The following is a 16,204-nucleotide window of genomic DNA, read 5'->3' as shown; positions in this document are numbered from 1 at the left end:
CCACCCAAATTGGCTTGGTGAGATTCAGGAGGACCCCCAAAAGAGTGTGCTGGAGAAGGAGAGAAGGGATCCTTTCATCTGATGAGCTGTGAAGTTTGTGCAGATCGTGCATTTGTCAGAGTGACTGCTAAATTCCACCCAAAGCATCTTGTGACTAGGGAGAATTTTGATCGAGTTCACATTTAAACGTTAACCTACCCAGCTTGCAATTTCCAAAGCAATAAAAAGAGTGTCTCTTTAAAAAAACCAAAAACCTCATATTACAGAATAAACAATATTAAAATGGATAGTTCAGTTTGTTAGAGCGTGTTGCTGATAACGCCAAGGTTGTAGGTTCGATCCCTGTATGGGGCAGCTGCATATTCCTGGACTAAATGGGTGGACTAAATGACCCAGCTCTACAGTTCTATGATTCTATGAAAATAAAAACCCATCTACCCTTTCCAAGACATGAGGTCAGGTTTTTACATCCTTTAAATAGTTATAAAGAAGGCTGATCTCCGAAGAATTGATGCTTTTGAATTTTGGTGCTGGAGGAGACTCTTGAGAGTCCCGTGGACTGCAAGAAGATCAAACCTCTCCATTCTGAAGGAAATCAGCCCTGAGTGCTCACTGGAAGGACAGATCCAGAAGCTGAGGCTCCAGTACTTAGGCCAACTCATGAGAAGAGAAGACTCCCTGGAAAAGACCCTGATGTTGGGAAAGATGGAGGGCACAAGGAGAAGGGGACGACAGAGGATGAGATGGTTGGACAGTGTTCTCGAAGCTACCAGCATGAGTTTGACCAAACTGCGGGAGGCAGTGGAAGACAGGAGTGCCTGGCGTGCTCTGGTCCAGGGGGTCACAAAGAGTCGGACATGACTAAACGACTAAACAACAACAAATAGTTATATTTAAGAATAATTTTATTATTTATACCACGCCCATCTGGCTGGGTTTCCCCAGCCACTCTTGGCGGCTTCCGTTTGTGTGACAGTTCTAGTTACCACATGCAAACACAGCAACCAAAACATTTTGAGGTTGAGGTGGTCCCACAAAATCTTCTGTACATGACAAAAGTATACCAATCCACAAACTGTCTCCTTGACTAAGAAAAATATTGTGGTCTAAAGTTTCACAAGGACTATAAAAATATCACCAGGGTTTGTTTTGTTTTTGAGAAATAATTTGGAGTTGTAGCCAACCTTAGTCCTACTCCAAGGTATTAGTAGACTTGGTTAACTTAAGCCCATTAATTTCAATGGGTCTTCTCTGAGTAGAACCTAGTTGCACACAATCCTTTACAGGTGTCCAATGCTAGAGGTAGCAAAAAGGCAAACCCGCTGGTCTTGCATCAGTGCGATTTACATCTTCAATCAACAATTGGAAACCTGTTGCAGCAGGTGTTGCAGATTTTGGAGTTGCCAAATTTTGCACTCCGATTCTGCAGCTGTGCCTTTAACAGTAGCTTTTGCATGCAGCAATTGGTAGGTGAGAATTGCTAATCTCCCTGCCTGAAAAGCTCATACAGTCCAGAGGTGCTATTAAAGGCACATTCTGATGGTTTCCTAAAAATAGAGCCATCTGAAGGTTGCTCATTGCCTGGGTGGGTTGTGAGTGAGTGAGTTAAACAGAGAGTTAAGTAGAAATGAGTGCTAAAAAGAGGAAACAGGAGTAGGTTGGAAGGAACTGGGCTTTGCCCACATTGGCAGAGTGCGAATAAAAGCCACATTTTCCACTTCTGTCTGGGCTGCACCACCTCAGCTTGGTCAGATGACAGAATTCACCTGCATACAAAAGATTCCCTCTGCATTGAAGACCAACAAGTTGCAATGGTGGCCAAGCTAGAGCCTCTCTCATTGCCTGCTGGCATGTTAAGTCTCTTGGCTGGGAGGGATTTGAAAAATAATAACAGACGAAGAAGCCTGAAGTAATTGCTACCTGCAGCCTGAAGTGGTGCAGCCTAGATTTATGGCCTTGTGGAAAACTAAACCTAAGATGCACATACAAAAAAGGAATGCAAAACAATTAGTTGGGCAGCCATAAGACCTTTTACCTCCTGAGGCAATTGTGAGCATACTTGCACAGGGATAATCTGGCTAGCATAGTTCATGCAATCAACATTAACCTCATGACTAGGTCTGCAAGGAAGAATTCTGTATTGTGCTTTATCGCTGGTATTTTTATATATTCTTGTTCCTGGCTTAGATATTTTATATTACGTTTAGAAATTCATTTAATAAATGTATTAAAGCACAGACCCCTACAGTTTACACCTAGTTGTCTCTCTGAACTCTGACAATGCCTCTTTGTTGTCGGGATGAAGACCAGGGGGAGGTCTGTGAATGCACCTAGAAACCACCATACTGTTCAAAGGCAAGATTTATATTTGTTGCCCTGCCCACTTTTACCCTGACTCCACCCACTATGGGCATGTAGTTTATTTATTTATTTTTTATTAATTTGTACCCCGCCCATCTTGCTGGGTCTCCCCAGCCACTCTGGGCAGCTTCCAACAAAGATTAAAAATACATTAAAATACTACACATTAAAAACTTCCCTGAACAGAGCTGCCTTCAGATGTCTTCTAAATGTCAGGTAGTTGTTTATCTTTTTGACATCTGATGGGAGGGCGTTCCACAGGGTGGGAGCCACTACCGAGAAGGCCCTCTGCTGATGGGAGGGTGTTCCACAGGGCAGGTGCCACTACCGAGAAGGCCCTCTGCCTGGTTCCCTGTAGCTTTGCTTCTCGCAATGAGGGAACCACCAGAAGGCCCTCAGCGCTGGACCTCAGTGTCTGGGCAGAACGATGGGGGTGGAGACGCTCCTTCAGGTATACTAGGCCGAGGCCATATAGGGCTTTAAAGGTCAACACCAACACTTTGAATTGTGCTCAGAAATGCACACAATATATAAAACAAAACCATGTTACACTGCCCATTTCAAATAACCAAGTTTAATTTATTCGGACATGTTACAGGACTACGGGAAATCAAGATTCGAGGAATCTGAGGGCTCTGATTCGGAAGCCGCCTTCCACCGCCATGTATTCAAGGACCCTCAGGCCCAGCCGGTTGGGGAAGGAGATCTCATATTTGTCGTCCAGGAGCACCATAATCTCAGAAGTAAGGAATGCGAAGCAAAGCTGCAAGAAGCAGAGAGGGAGGCGTCAACGCAGGACACTGAACCTTTTTTTTAAATGACCTGGCAACATTTTAACTTCTTAAATTGGAACAGTCTCCTTCAGGAGGTGGTGGACTCTCTTTCCTTGAAGGTTTTTAAGCAGAGGTTGGATGGCCATCTGTCATGGATGCTTTAAGTTGAGATTCCTACATTGAAGGGGTTGAAATATATGACTCTTGGGGTCCCTTCCAACTCTACAATTCTATGATTCTAAAGGAATGGCAGTCACTGTTTTCGACAGTGCAAGTTGGCCATTCTGGGTTTCCCTTTCCTGACAACAGCACAAAAGGCTGCTTTGACCCCCAAGGCTTTTCCACTGCTGATGAGTCTGTAGTACAGTGGTACTTCTGGTTGCGAACGGGATCTGTTCCGGAGGCCCGTTTGCAATATGAAAAGAGCGCAACTCGCAGCGGCGCATCTGCACATCGCGAGCGGCGAAACCCGGAAGTAACTCCTTCTGGTACTTCCAGGTTGCCTCAGGACGTAATCTGAAAGAACGTAACATGAAGCGGACGTAACATGAGGTATGACTGTACAGTGGTACCTCGGGTTAAGTACTTAATTTGTTCCGGAGGTCCGTTCTTAACCTGAAACTGTTCTTAACTTGAAGCACCAGTTTAGCTAATGGGGCCTCCCCCTGCTGCCGCGCGGCCGGAGCACAATTTCTGTTCTTATCCTGAAGCAAAGTTCTTAACCTGAAGCACTATTTCTGGGTTAGCGGAGTCTGTAACCTGAAGCATATATAACCTGAAGCGTATGTAACCCGAGGTACCATTGTACATCAAAGCCCAAGGACCAAGACAGCCACATTTTTACATCTATCCACATAGAGTCACTTGTACCAAAAACATCTCTACCTGACTTGCAATATATATATGTAAGTGTATAAGCATAGGCTACTTTGGAGCATATTTTCTTTTCTTGTGATTTTGGCATTTATGCCAGAAGACAATTAGAGGCCTTACAACTCAATAAGCTGATTTCTATGCTACCAACGGTTCAGGACCTGCTTTCAGACAGGAATGAACAAATTACTTTAATAGTGGCTGAATTTTTGAGTGCTGTCCATGTAGAAAGGCTGGGTCATTATAAAGAGAATTAGTGGTTCTTAACTGATCAGGGATTTGGTAGTGCTGTATTGTATTATTTATGCAAATTGATTTTCTCTGGGGTTAAAGATCTGACCGGGACAAACCTTGTTATGTTGAGCTCGTATGTTGCACAATTTGTATACGGTGTCTGTTTGATAATGTGTGGTTTTCTATGCCTAATAAAGGATCTTGATTGATAAGCATAGGCTTTTATATTTTTATTTTTTAAAAGCATCGTAATAAAAACACATGGAATTCATAAACATCCACAAAACAAAGGCGATGATCATTTCATTTGCGAGCCCTTGTAATTAAAAGTGGGACACAACTTTTGTTTAGACAGGCCAGGTCCCCCAACACTGGCATTCCAGTTGTTCTGCCCATATAAAATGAACCCTCCTATAAAACATGGAAGCATCCCACTTTTGCATGTGCCAGGGAAAGTAAACCTGTGTCGTCGTCCCCTCCAGACGTTGTTGGCCTGTTGGTCCCATCATGCCTGACCATCAGCCATGCTAGCCAAGGCTTATGGGAGTTGGGATTATAATGTCATCTGGAAGGCTACAGATGCCCCTCCCTCCGCAGGGAACTCCAGGAGAAACTGCCTGGCTGCCTGGCTGGCTCCATTTGATCTACTGCTAAGACCTCACCTGAACTCTGCCGCCTTGCTCGAAAGGGAACTTGGAGATGCTCTCCTCCTCTTCCCCCCACAGCCCATTTTCCTTGGAGTTGCAAACAATGGTGTTCCGACACTTCTGGGGGTCAAAGTGCGGGTTGAAGTGAAGAACGAGGTTCTCAGGGTCTTGGCCCAGTTTCACAACAAATCTTGAAGAGGTTTGAAAGTTATGAAAGAAACAAGAATAGCAAACGTGAGAGGCTTACTGGACTTCAGCACCAGCAACAACAACAACAGGGCCCTTCTCCTAAGTGTTCACATGCTTGCCATGCTATGAGAATATTGAGAACATTTTTACATGCCACCTCAATGTCTGAAGGGCGTGAGATTCCAGGGGTTTCAAGCGCTTACCAGGGTTCCCTTTTCCTTCAGAATGAGGTGCAGCAGAGACTGAACTGCCTTTATGGTTTATTTGCACATATATACAACCTGAACCTATGATGGAGCGTCTCCACCTCCATCGTTCTGCCTGGACACTGAGGTCCAGCGCCGAGGGCCTTCTGGCGGTTCCTACACTGAGAGAAGCCAAATTACAGGGAACTAGGCAGAGGGCCTTCTCGGTAGTAGCACCCACCCTGTGGAACTCCATCCCACCAGATGTCAAAGAGAAAAATAACTACCAAACTTTTAGAAGACATCTGAAGGCAGCCCTGTTTAGAGAAGCTTTTAATGTTTAATAGGTTATTGTATTTTAGTGTTCTGTTGGAAGCTGCCCAGAGTGGCTGGGGAAACCCAGCCAGATGGGTGGGGTATAAAGTAATAAATTAATAATAATAATAATAATAATAATAATAATAATAATAATAATAAGAAGGTTCACATTAACACCCCCTTTGCTTCCCTCTTAGATGCAGCCTTGGATTCAAGCAGAAATCAGGCACAGCTCGTATCTCCCTGGTTTCCCAGCCTGCTGCTTCTAGCTTCTAGGTCACATAACTCAACTCTCTCTTCCAGTCTTTGTCTTTGTAACTACCAGCGACTTGGGCGGGGCGGGGGGGGGGGGTTGGGAAACACCCATTTGCCCTCTGGCACCAAGCCACTTCCTTTGCTACCTGAACGACCCATAGGTAAAGGTAAAGGCACCGCTAACCATTAGGTCCAGTCGCGGACGATTCTGGGGTTACGCCGCTCATCTCGCTTTATTGGCCGAGGGAGCCGGTGTACAGCTTCTGGGTCATGTGGCCAGCATGACTAAGCTGCTTCTGGCGAACCAGAGCAGTGGAAACGCCGTTTACCTTCCCGCCAGAGCAGGACCTATTTATCTACTTGCACTTTGACGTGCTTTCGAACTGCTAGGTTGACAGGAGCAGGGACCGAGCAACGGGAGCTCACCCCGTCACGGGGATTCGTACTGCCGACCTTCTGATCGGCAAATCCTAGGCTCAGTGGTTTAACCCACAGTGGGCCATTAGGAATAACCAGGAATCTTGCCTGGCTAGTCTAGGAATTGTATCCATTCTGGATTCAAGAATTAGAAGGGGGTCCAGGCCTATAGCCTAAACCCACCTCAAATTCATATACTGTGCTAGATTTGGGCTTCATGCAAACACTTTAAAAATAAAAAATAAAGCAAAGTTCTAGTACTCATGGTTGCAGAGATTCACTCAGGAATTATCTACCTGGAGCGTGTTATAGACCAATGAGGTGTCAGGATGGAGCCCAAGATCTGCATAATGTGTCTGCCAATCCCTGTAATTCTTAAATTACTTAACTCAACATCAATATCCCTGTATCCCACATTCACCATTACATAATTTACAACAGCCTTGTAAGGAAGGCCAACATCCCCCTGCTGAAGATGAGGGGGCTATGGGAAGGCAACTTGGTTAATGGGACCAAGTAAGGTAGGCAGGATTGCCAAAGAATTGATGCTTTTGAATGATGGTACTGGAGGAGACTCTTGAGAGTCCCATGGACTGCAAGAAGATCAAACCTCGACTTCCGGGTTGGCGCGATCTGGAAATGGCGGATTCCCTCCGAGCTGCGGAGGGAATCGGCTCAACTGAGGACGGGTCTTGCCGCGCCGGCGACGCGGGGACCCTCAAAAACCGCAGGCGCTGAAGCCTGCGGACTGAAGACTCGGTGGGCACCTTAAGCGCCCCCCGATTCACGAAGAGCCTTTTTAAAGGCTGCGGAGAGGATACGGAGGGTGGCGTGGTGCTGAGAGTCGATCGCTACCTCGGTTGAGCGAAGCCGCGAGCCATGACTGGAGAGCGCTGATTCCCTTCCTTGAAATTCGGACTGAAAAGAATAACCCGTGAGTAAAACGGAATTGGACTTTTTGAATATTATCCCGTGAATTTGAGACGACCGGGGTGTGTGTTAAAAGGAAGTCCGCACCCCCCCTTCTTGCAGACGATCTAAAGCAACGATATAAGAACTAAGCTGGAGTGCCTACCCTTTGTGGGGTGAGTTGAAAAAGACATTAACTTCCAAGATTTGGCAAAAAGAAATTTTGAGCTGGAGAGTGGAGTGTTGGAAGCTTTCTTTTAGTTGTAAACAACCCCCCCCCTCCCGGACCCGGGAGCGTCCTGCTTTTGAGCTTGTGGAAGAGGTGCGGAGTTTGACAGCTGTCAAAGCTGTCAAACGGACAGTTTAAGTGGAAAAATCGTTATTTAAGATCCCTCTGGATTAAAATGAGTTGCAATTGAGTTAAAATTGTTGGAAACAAAGTAATAACAATAAGTTGGAGGATTGTTGGAGAAAGATTACTAAGTAACCAGATTCCCTCTAGGGGGAATTCTGTGAAATTACAATGGCTGTGGATGGAAAGTTACTAGTGGAAATCGAAAGAATGTTTCATCTGGTGGGAGTCTTACAAGAGCAGAGTCTGGCTATGAATAAACAACTTATGACCTTGACTTCTGGAACAAGCAGCTCTGCTGAATGTATTGAGGACCTCGATGAGAAAGAATCCACAGCTGAATCGGAAATGATATCTAAAGAAGTGGAAGAGACTAAACAAGAAAAAGAGAAAGTAAACTTGGAAAGTACCAACCAGAAGCTGACATCTGTGGAATATAAACAAGGAGACTTTTGGATTACATCTAACACAAATCTGCGAAAGATGCAAAAGATGAAGGAGGAGGCCCCGGGAGTTTATGGAACACAGGAACTTAAAATAAAGAAATATGATGGGGGCCTCCACTTTGATTTTGACTCTGAAGATGCAGACTTTGTGGAAATTTTCCAGCAGCTGTTTCCAAATGTTCTTGTGGGAAGAGAATATGGTTGGATGGTGACAGAACTTTTTCGAGATTCGATGACCGACATAAAGGATTACCAACAAGACCGGCGGAGAGGGACTGAAAGAGACTTGAAAGCCTCGGACGTGAGGAACCCAGGCTAAGAACTGATATTTTGGATATGTACTGGGAAGGGACGAAAACCGGGGATGGGAGGGAGGGAAGAATAGAATTGTAAAAACACTCAAGACCTTTGGGTTTAGTTAATATGATTTTTATTTAAGACAAATTGGGAAATCAATGGAAGAGAACTTGAGTCCAGGCCCTTTCTCCCAGCTATAAAGGGACTCCTGCTGCAGGGAAGCCTCGGACCATCGGCTGGGTGAGGACTGCAGGGCCTGCTCCCTTCCAGGGCCTTCTCCAACTGGCCCAGGGGGCGTGGCCCAGGCCCTTTCTCCCAGCTATAAAGGGACTCCTGCTGCAGAGAAGCCTCAGACCATCGGCTGGGTGAGGACTGCAGGGCCTGCTCCCTTCCAGGGCCTTCTCCAACTGGCCCAGGGGGCGTGGCCCAGGCCCTTATTTGGAACAAACTTTTGGGGAAGCTGGGAAGTGTTCTGCAATTGCTTCCCTGTTCCAATGTGTTTTAAAATGTCCTCAAGCAGTCGGTGGCAATTTAAATTTGTATTTCTTTTTTTCCTTTTTTCTCTTGTTGGGGGTGGGTGGGTGTAATGGATATTTGGTTGGGGATTAATTTTAGTATAATTGTTCTGTTTTTGTTTTCTGTTGTTTTATTGGTTCTGTACAGTTTGTGTTTTGTTTTTAAGGGGCGGGATCAGGGCTGCCTGGGAGTGAGGCCCCAGCCAACACGAAGGCTGGGACAAGTTCCACAGGGGGGGAAGCACTGGGACATCCGATCTCGGTGATCATGGGCAGGAGGCGGAGTTACGCTAAGACCAGACCATGTCATTACCGAGGAGGCAGGTTTAGTCGTTGTTTGAAGACTATCCCTGCCTCCGGGTCTGGCCTTGACCAGATGGATACTGGAATCAACAGGGGAAACCCACATAACCTGAAGGTGTTGCTGTGTAATGCCAGGTCAATGATGAATAAAACCACTGCCATCCACAACCTGATTGTGGATGGAGGATTTGACCTGGCATGTGTGACAGAGACCTGGTTGGATGAGGCAGATGGGCCTGTCCTTGCTGCCACTTGCCCACCAGGTTTCTCTTACGCACAGCAACCCAGGTCATGTGGGCGGGGAGGGGGGGTTGCAGTGATTTTTAGGAAGTCATTAGTTTGCATCAGGCATCCTACTGGGAAGACCCAGTTTTCTGAGTGCATGTTCTGGAAGTTGGGCAATAGGGGCAGTACAGGATTCCTTTTGGTGTACCGACCTCCCCGCTGCACCAAGGATTCCCTGTCCGAGCTGCTTCAGGTCGTGGCGGATGTTCTCCTGGAGACACCTAGTTTGGTTGCCCTAGGGGATTTTAACATCCACGCCGACACGACCTTACAAGGGGCCGCTCAGGACTTCGTGGAAAGCATGGCCTCCATGGGGCTGTCCCTGAATAAGCTGGGCCCAACTCATAGTCATGGACATGCCTTAGACCTGGTATTCACCTCTAGAGACGTGGGTGATCTGACACTAAGTAAAAGTGAAACCAAAGAAGTGCCATGGTCAGATCACTTCCTGGTGCAACTGGACTTCTCCACGACCCTTCCCCTCTGCAGGGAGGTGGGACCAATTCGGATGGTCCGCCCCCGCCACTTAATGGATCCAAATGGTTTCCAGAGAGTGGTAGGGGATGCTTTATCCCATGTTGATGGCCTTTCAGCTGATTCCCTGGTGGCCCGCTGGAATGCGGAGTTAACCAGGGCTATCGACTGTCTGGCTCCGAAGCGCCCTCTCCGATTGCATGGAGCCCGGACAGCCCCGTGGTTTTCTTCGGAGCTGAGGGCGATGAAACAATCGCTGAGACGGCTAGAGCGTCGGTAGCAGAAAACTCACTCCGAATCTGACCGGACACAGGTTAGAGCTCAACGTCGAGCCCACCAAGTGGCGATAGCGACGGCGAAGAAGACTTTCTTCACCGCCTCTATTGCATCTGCAGAAAATAGTAGCAGGAGACTCTTTCAGGTGGTCCGCAATTTAACGGAACCACCTTTACCACCGGGGCCTTGTAAAGACCCCAAGATCTCCTGCAACGATTTTGCAAAGTTTTTTGCAGATAAAATCACTCATATTCGGAAGGAGCTAGACACCACCGTGGGAGCAGGGCCGGGGCGGGAGAGTGCTAGAGCCCTGTCTGGTCAAGTTGCATGGAATCAATTTCAATCCGTTACCCCTGAGGATGTGGACAGGCTGCTTGGACGCGTGAAACCAACCACCTGTCTCCTTGATCCTTGCCCATCCTGGCTAATAAAAGCAAGCCGGGAAGGGCTGGGCGATGGGCTCTGCGGGGTGGTGAATGCTTCCCTCTGTGAGGGAACATTCCCAGATCCGCTGAAAGAGGCGGCCATTAAACCGCTTCTTAAAAAACCATCTTTAGACCCGGCCAGTATGGCCAACTATCGCCCAGTCTCAAATCTTCCATTCTTGGGCAAGGTGATTGAGCGTGTGGTTGCTGAACAACTCCAGGCACGCCTGGAGGATGCAGACCATTTGGATCCCTTCCAATCAGGGTTCAGGCCTCATCATGGGACTGAAACTGCCTTGGTCGCACTGGTTGATGATCTCCGGCGAGCTAGGGACAAAGGTGAGAGTTGTTTCCTAGTTCTGCTGGATCTCTCAGCGGCCTTTGATACAATCGACCATAACATCCTTCTGGACCGTCTAGAGGGGTTGGGAGCTGGGGGCACTGTTATACAGTGGTTTCGCTCCTTCCTCCTGGGCCGTGTTCAGAAAGTGGTGGTGGGGGATGAGTGTTCAGACCCTTGGGCCCTCACTTGTGGGGTGCCTCAGGGTTCCGTCCTCTCCCCCATGCTTTTTAACATCTATATGAAGCCGCTGGGAGAGATCATCAGGGGGTTTGGACTGGGTGTCCATCAATATGCAGATGATACCCAGCTCTACCTTTCTTTCAAATCAGAACCAGTGAAGGCGGTGAAGGTCCTGTGTGAGTTCCTGGAGGCGGTTGGAGGATGGATGGCGGCTAATGGATTGAAGTTGAATCCTGACAAGACAGAAGTACTGTTTTTGGGGGACAGGGGGCGGGCTGGTGTGGAGGACTCCCTGGTCCTGAATAGGGTAACTGTGCCCCTGAAGGACCAGGTGCGTAGCCTGGGAGTCATTTTGGACTCACAGCTGTCCATGGAGGCGCAGGTCAATTCTGTATCCAGGGCAGCTGTCTACCAACTCCACCTGGTACGCAGGCTGAGACCCTACCTGCCCGCGGACTGTCTGGCCAGAGTGGTGCATGCTCTAGTTATCTCCCGCTTGGACTACTGCAATGCGCTCTACGTGGGGCTACCTTTGAAGGTGACTCGGAAACTACAGCTAATCCAGAATGCGGCAGCTAGACTGGTGACTGGGGGCGGCCGCCGAGACCACATAACACCGGTCTTGAAAGACCTACATTGGCTCCCAGTACGTTTCCGAGCACAATTCAAAGTGCTGGTGTTGACCTTTAAAGCCCTAAACGGCTTCGGCCCAGTATACCTGAAGGAGCGTCTCCACCCCCATCGTTCTGCCCGGACACTGAGGTCCAGCGCCGAGGGCCTTCTGGCGGTTCCCTCATTACGAGAAGCAAAGCTACAGGGAACCAGGCAGAGGGCCTTTTCGGTGGTGGCGCCCGCCCTGTGGAATGCCCTCCCATTGGATGTCAAGGTGATGGACAACTACCTGACATTCAGAAGACATCTTAAGGCGGCCCTATTCAGGGAAGCTTTTAATGTATGATATTTTAGTGTTTTTTTGGTTTCTGTGGAAGCCGCCCAGAGTGGCTGGGGAAACCCAGCCAGAAGGGCGGGGTACAAATAATAAATTATTATTATTATTATTATTATTATTAGAAAAATTTTTACTTTTCTTTATAAAAGAGGTAATTTTAAGATGATTAAGAAGAGAAATACCAATTTGCTGACACAATTCTGGGAATGGGGATGCATGAAGGGGGGTGGGGGGAAGTCAGGGAACAAGGTTAGGAAAGTAGGGTTTTCTGAAATTATACATGTTTTTGTCTTTTGTCTTTTTTGTGTGTATTTGTCTTTATAAAAGGTGAAAAACCAATAAAAATTTCTATAAAAAAAAAGAAGATCAAACCTCTCCATTCTGAAGAAAATCAGCCCTGAGTGCTCACTGGAAGGACAGATCCTGAAGCTGAGGCTCCAGTACTTTGGCCACCTCATGAGAAGAGAAGACTCCCTGGAAAAGACCCTGATGTAGGGAAAGATGGAGGGCACAAGGAGAAGGGGAACGACAGAGGACAAGATGGTTGGGCAGTGTCCTCGAAGCTACCAACATGAGTTTGACCAAACTGCAGGAGGCAGTGGAAGACAGGAGTGCCTGGTGTGCTCTGGTCCTTGGGGTCACGAAGAGTCGGACACGACTAAACGACTAAACAACAACAACAACAAGGTACGCAGGTTCTAGACAAGAGAGTTAGGATGCTATAGGAAAGGCATCTTCAAATGTTTTGAAGGGCTTGCCATGCTGATGGAGCAAGTTTATTTTGTTTCTGGCTACTGCATACCATAACCTGGTACCCTCCAGAATAATCAGCAGTTCTCAACCTGTGGGTCCCCAGATGTTGTTGGACTACAACTCCCATCATCCCTGAGCTCTGGCCTTGCTAGCTAGGGGTGATGGAAGTTGTAGTTCAACATCTGGAGACCCATGGGTTGAGAAAGCCTGCTCCAGATGTTTTGAAAACTCCCATCAGCTCCAGCCAGCTGGTAGAAACTAAGCCAAGGAGGAAGATTTCATCTACACATTAGCACAGGGTGTGGGGGGGAACCTGTTTAAGCCCAGTGGGGAGATGGTTTGCATTCCTTCCTAGGTAACATGCCAATAGCAGGCAGTGCCAGAGGCAGAAGGAGGTAGGCAAATACATTTTACTTTCGTGCAGTAGGGCGTTTTCTCCATACACCCAGGCACAGCCCTCTTGCAATCTCTCTCCTAATTTACTCTCCATTTTAAGGGTGTGGCTGTAGTAGGAAACCAGGTAAAAAAACATGAGAGGATCTGTGTTCTACATCCTTGTTTAGAACATGATTCGCCCTTTCATGGCCTATTTTAATAAATCTGGTGCTTCGGCATTCAGCTTAAGATCTTGGTACAGGTGTGAATTGCTATGTCCTGGACGCATGACCAGGGCAGAGCTTGCCTGGCATACATAAGAGATTCTCCGCTCTCAGAAGCACGTTTAAGGGCTATGTACACACTGTGGGTTAAACCACAGAGCCTAGGACTTGCCGATCAGAAGGTCAGCGGTTCGAATCCCCGGACGGGGGGGGGGGGAGGAGAATTAAATAACAAAAGAAGTGTGGTTTAGGCAGTGGAAGTCTTTTAAGATATTTTAATTAAGATTTGTATTTTATAATGTGTGTGAGCGTAACTCTGGAATTACTGTTTAGGGAAAACAGCATTTTCTTTTTGTTTTTTTTCTTTTCTTTATTAGTTTCTTCTTACTCTTTATGTTTGGCAAATATGTAAATAATTGTGTTTTTTTGCAGATATGTCTGGAAATTTGATTGTATTATTCAATAAAGTTATATTTTAAATTAAAAATAAATAAATAGGTACCGCTCTGGCGGGAAGATAAACGACGTTTCCGTGCACTGCTCTGGTTCGCCAGAAGCGGCTTAGTCATGCTGGCCACATGACCCGGAAGCTGTACGCCGGCTCCCTCGGCCAATAAAGTGAGATGAGCGCCGCAACCCCAGAGTTGGCCACGAATGGACCTAATGGTCAGGGGTCCCTTGACCTTGACCTTTTACACAGTGTGCCTACACACGAGTTCCCGGAGACAGGCAATACTTCCCCCCTTCCCTACTCACTCTTTGGCATCTGGCAGGATCCTTCCTTTTATCTGGACCATGTCTCCATGCAGGATTTGAAATTCAGTGGCAACCACTCCCTATAGCAAGGGAAACGAGAGACATTTTTCAATTGCAGTGGTGGCAGGGTGAGATTCAGGAGGAGAAGCGGGAAGGGAAATTAATGCTCTTACAGTCTTTGTCCTGGAAATAAGGTGGGCCCAGGGACCTCCGAGCAGACTTGGCGGTTGCTGCAAAAGGAGAACAAAAGGAAGCCGTCAACAATAGACAGACAGACAGACAGACAGACAGACAGACAGACAGACAAGAGCATAGATAGCATTGGTTAGTGCAGTGCTAAGGAACCTGTGCAGGAATTTTAACACTCAGGTTAATAGAATGAGCTGCTTCCAGGAACTCTGCTTTAGGGCAGCCTACAAATACTGTAAGGGAAACGGGTGGCGCTGTGGTCTAAACCACAGAGCCTAGGGCTTTCCGATCAGAAGGTTGGCGGTTCAAATCCTGCGATGAGGTGAGCTCCTATTGCTCGGTCCCTGCTCCTGCCAACCTAGCAGTTCGAAAGCACGAAGTGCAAGTAGATAAATAGGTACCGCTCCAGCGGGAAGATAAACGGCATTTCCCTGCACTGCTCTGGTTTGCCAGAAGCGGCTTAGTCATGCTGGCCACATGAGCCAGAAGCTGTACACCGGCTCCCTTGGCCAATAAAGCGAGATGAGCACTGCAACCCCAGAGTTGGTCACGACTGGACCTAATGGTCAGGGGTCCCTTTACCTTACAAATACTGTAAGTGAACCATAAAATAGATGACTTAACCATGTTCACTCAAATACCCTTCTCAAATCCCACGTTTTCCTACTAGGTCCTTTATAGAATTTTTATCTCGCCCTTTCTCCTGCCCCAGTGAGCAACTGACCTGCTGCATTTTGCGGTAGCTGCTGCTTCTGGACCTACTTTAGAAGCAGTATAATGAAATTTGGAACATATTTACAAATATATGGTTATAAATAACCCTACATGTATTTGGATAATAACATTTATATGCCTGTATTCTAGAGAAGCACTTGTGGAATTGTAGTTGATTGCATATATAGTGATACAATACACCTTTTTCTCTTTATGACTTTTTTTTTTACTTTATTTTGCTCAATTGAAATGCTTTCAATAAAAAAATTAAAATAAAGAACCCAGAAGCAGCCAGAGAAACAGAGGCTAGAAGTCAGAGATATAAGAGTTAGCAGCTAAGAAACAAACCTGCTCTTCCCTAGAGAGAACAAGCCTCCTATTAATCCTTCTAAATTTCCAGGATAGTTCTGTTGCACTTGGTGGTATTACAGCTTCAATAGCAACTGCCTCCTATACTAACAACCACAAAAATGGACATACAAGACTCACGGGCTGCATGATGATCTCTTCCAAGAGTGCAGCAAATAACCAAAATTTTATTCCTTCCAACCTCTGCGAAAGAAGCCCCAGTTACACCTTAAATAGCTGAGGCTTGTTTTCAAGGTCCTTTTAAACTGCATCACCTGACAAAAAGGGTTTGCAGTGAGTGGAGGGCCTGATCCTCTCTCTAGCAATGCAAGGCGGAGAAAATCAGAGGCAATAGGCTAAACAGCTGGCCTGTTTCTGATGACTGGGAACCAGTGCTGGATTTACGTATGAGCTAAACAAGCTATAGCTTAGGGCCCCACTCTCTTGGGGGCCCCCAAGCAATTTAAAGGGGGGGGAACTGGATGTACATATCCAAAATATACGGTAAAAAACAAATAAAATGGTTTTAGATACCTATTAGGTCCATAAATTACCATATATTCAACACAAAAAACAGCGACAATTTGTTGTTGACAAAGGACAGATGGACATATAAAGGGCCCCATTACCTTCAGTAGCTTAGGGCCTCATCAAACCTAAATCCGACCCTGCTGGGAACACACCTGATAAGCTCAAACAGCTGGTGCTATTTCTTTACACCAGCCTAGTACCTCCAGAAAGGGACGCGGGTGGCACTGTGGGTTAAACCACAGAGTCTAGGGCTTGCCGATCAGAAGGTTGGCGGCTTGAATCCCCGTGACGGGGTGAGCTCCCGTTGC

General features: G+C 46.9%; 1 protein-coding gene across 1 annotated transcript; it reads right to left on the bottom strand.

The window, feature by feature from the left end:
* Positions 1 to 2,971: 2,971 nt before the first annotated feature.
* Positions 2,972 to 15,570, bottom strand: LOC308594350 (16 kDa beta-galactoside-binding lectin-like; the record flags this gene model as incomplete). Its single annotated transcript, XM_081207472.1, has 5 exons — positions 15,507 to 15,570; positions 14,288 to 14,344; positions 14,115 to 14,194; positions 4,904 to 5,078; positions 2,972 to 3,124 (listed from the first exon to the last, which is right to left on the bottom strand). The coding sequence occupies exons 1-5, from the start codon at positions 15,513 to 15,515 to the stop codon at positions 2,972 to 2,974; spliced, it is 474 nt and encodes a 157-aa protein (XP_081063598.1). The 5' UTR covers positions 15,516 to 15,570.
* Positions 15,571 to 16,204: the final 634 nt, after the last annotated feature.

Source organism: Podarcis bocagei, assembly GCF_964188305.1.
Source record: "Podarcis bocagei genome assembly, chromosome: 9".
NCBI lineage: Eukaryota > Metazoa > Chordata > Lepidosauria > Squamata > Lacertidae > Podarcis > Podarcis bocagei.
The sequence above is the reverse complement of the archived record's forward strand: the minus strand, read 5'-3'. Positions and strand labels throughout refer to the sequence as shown.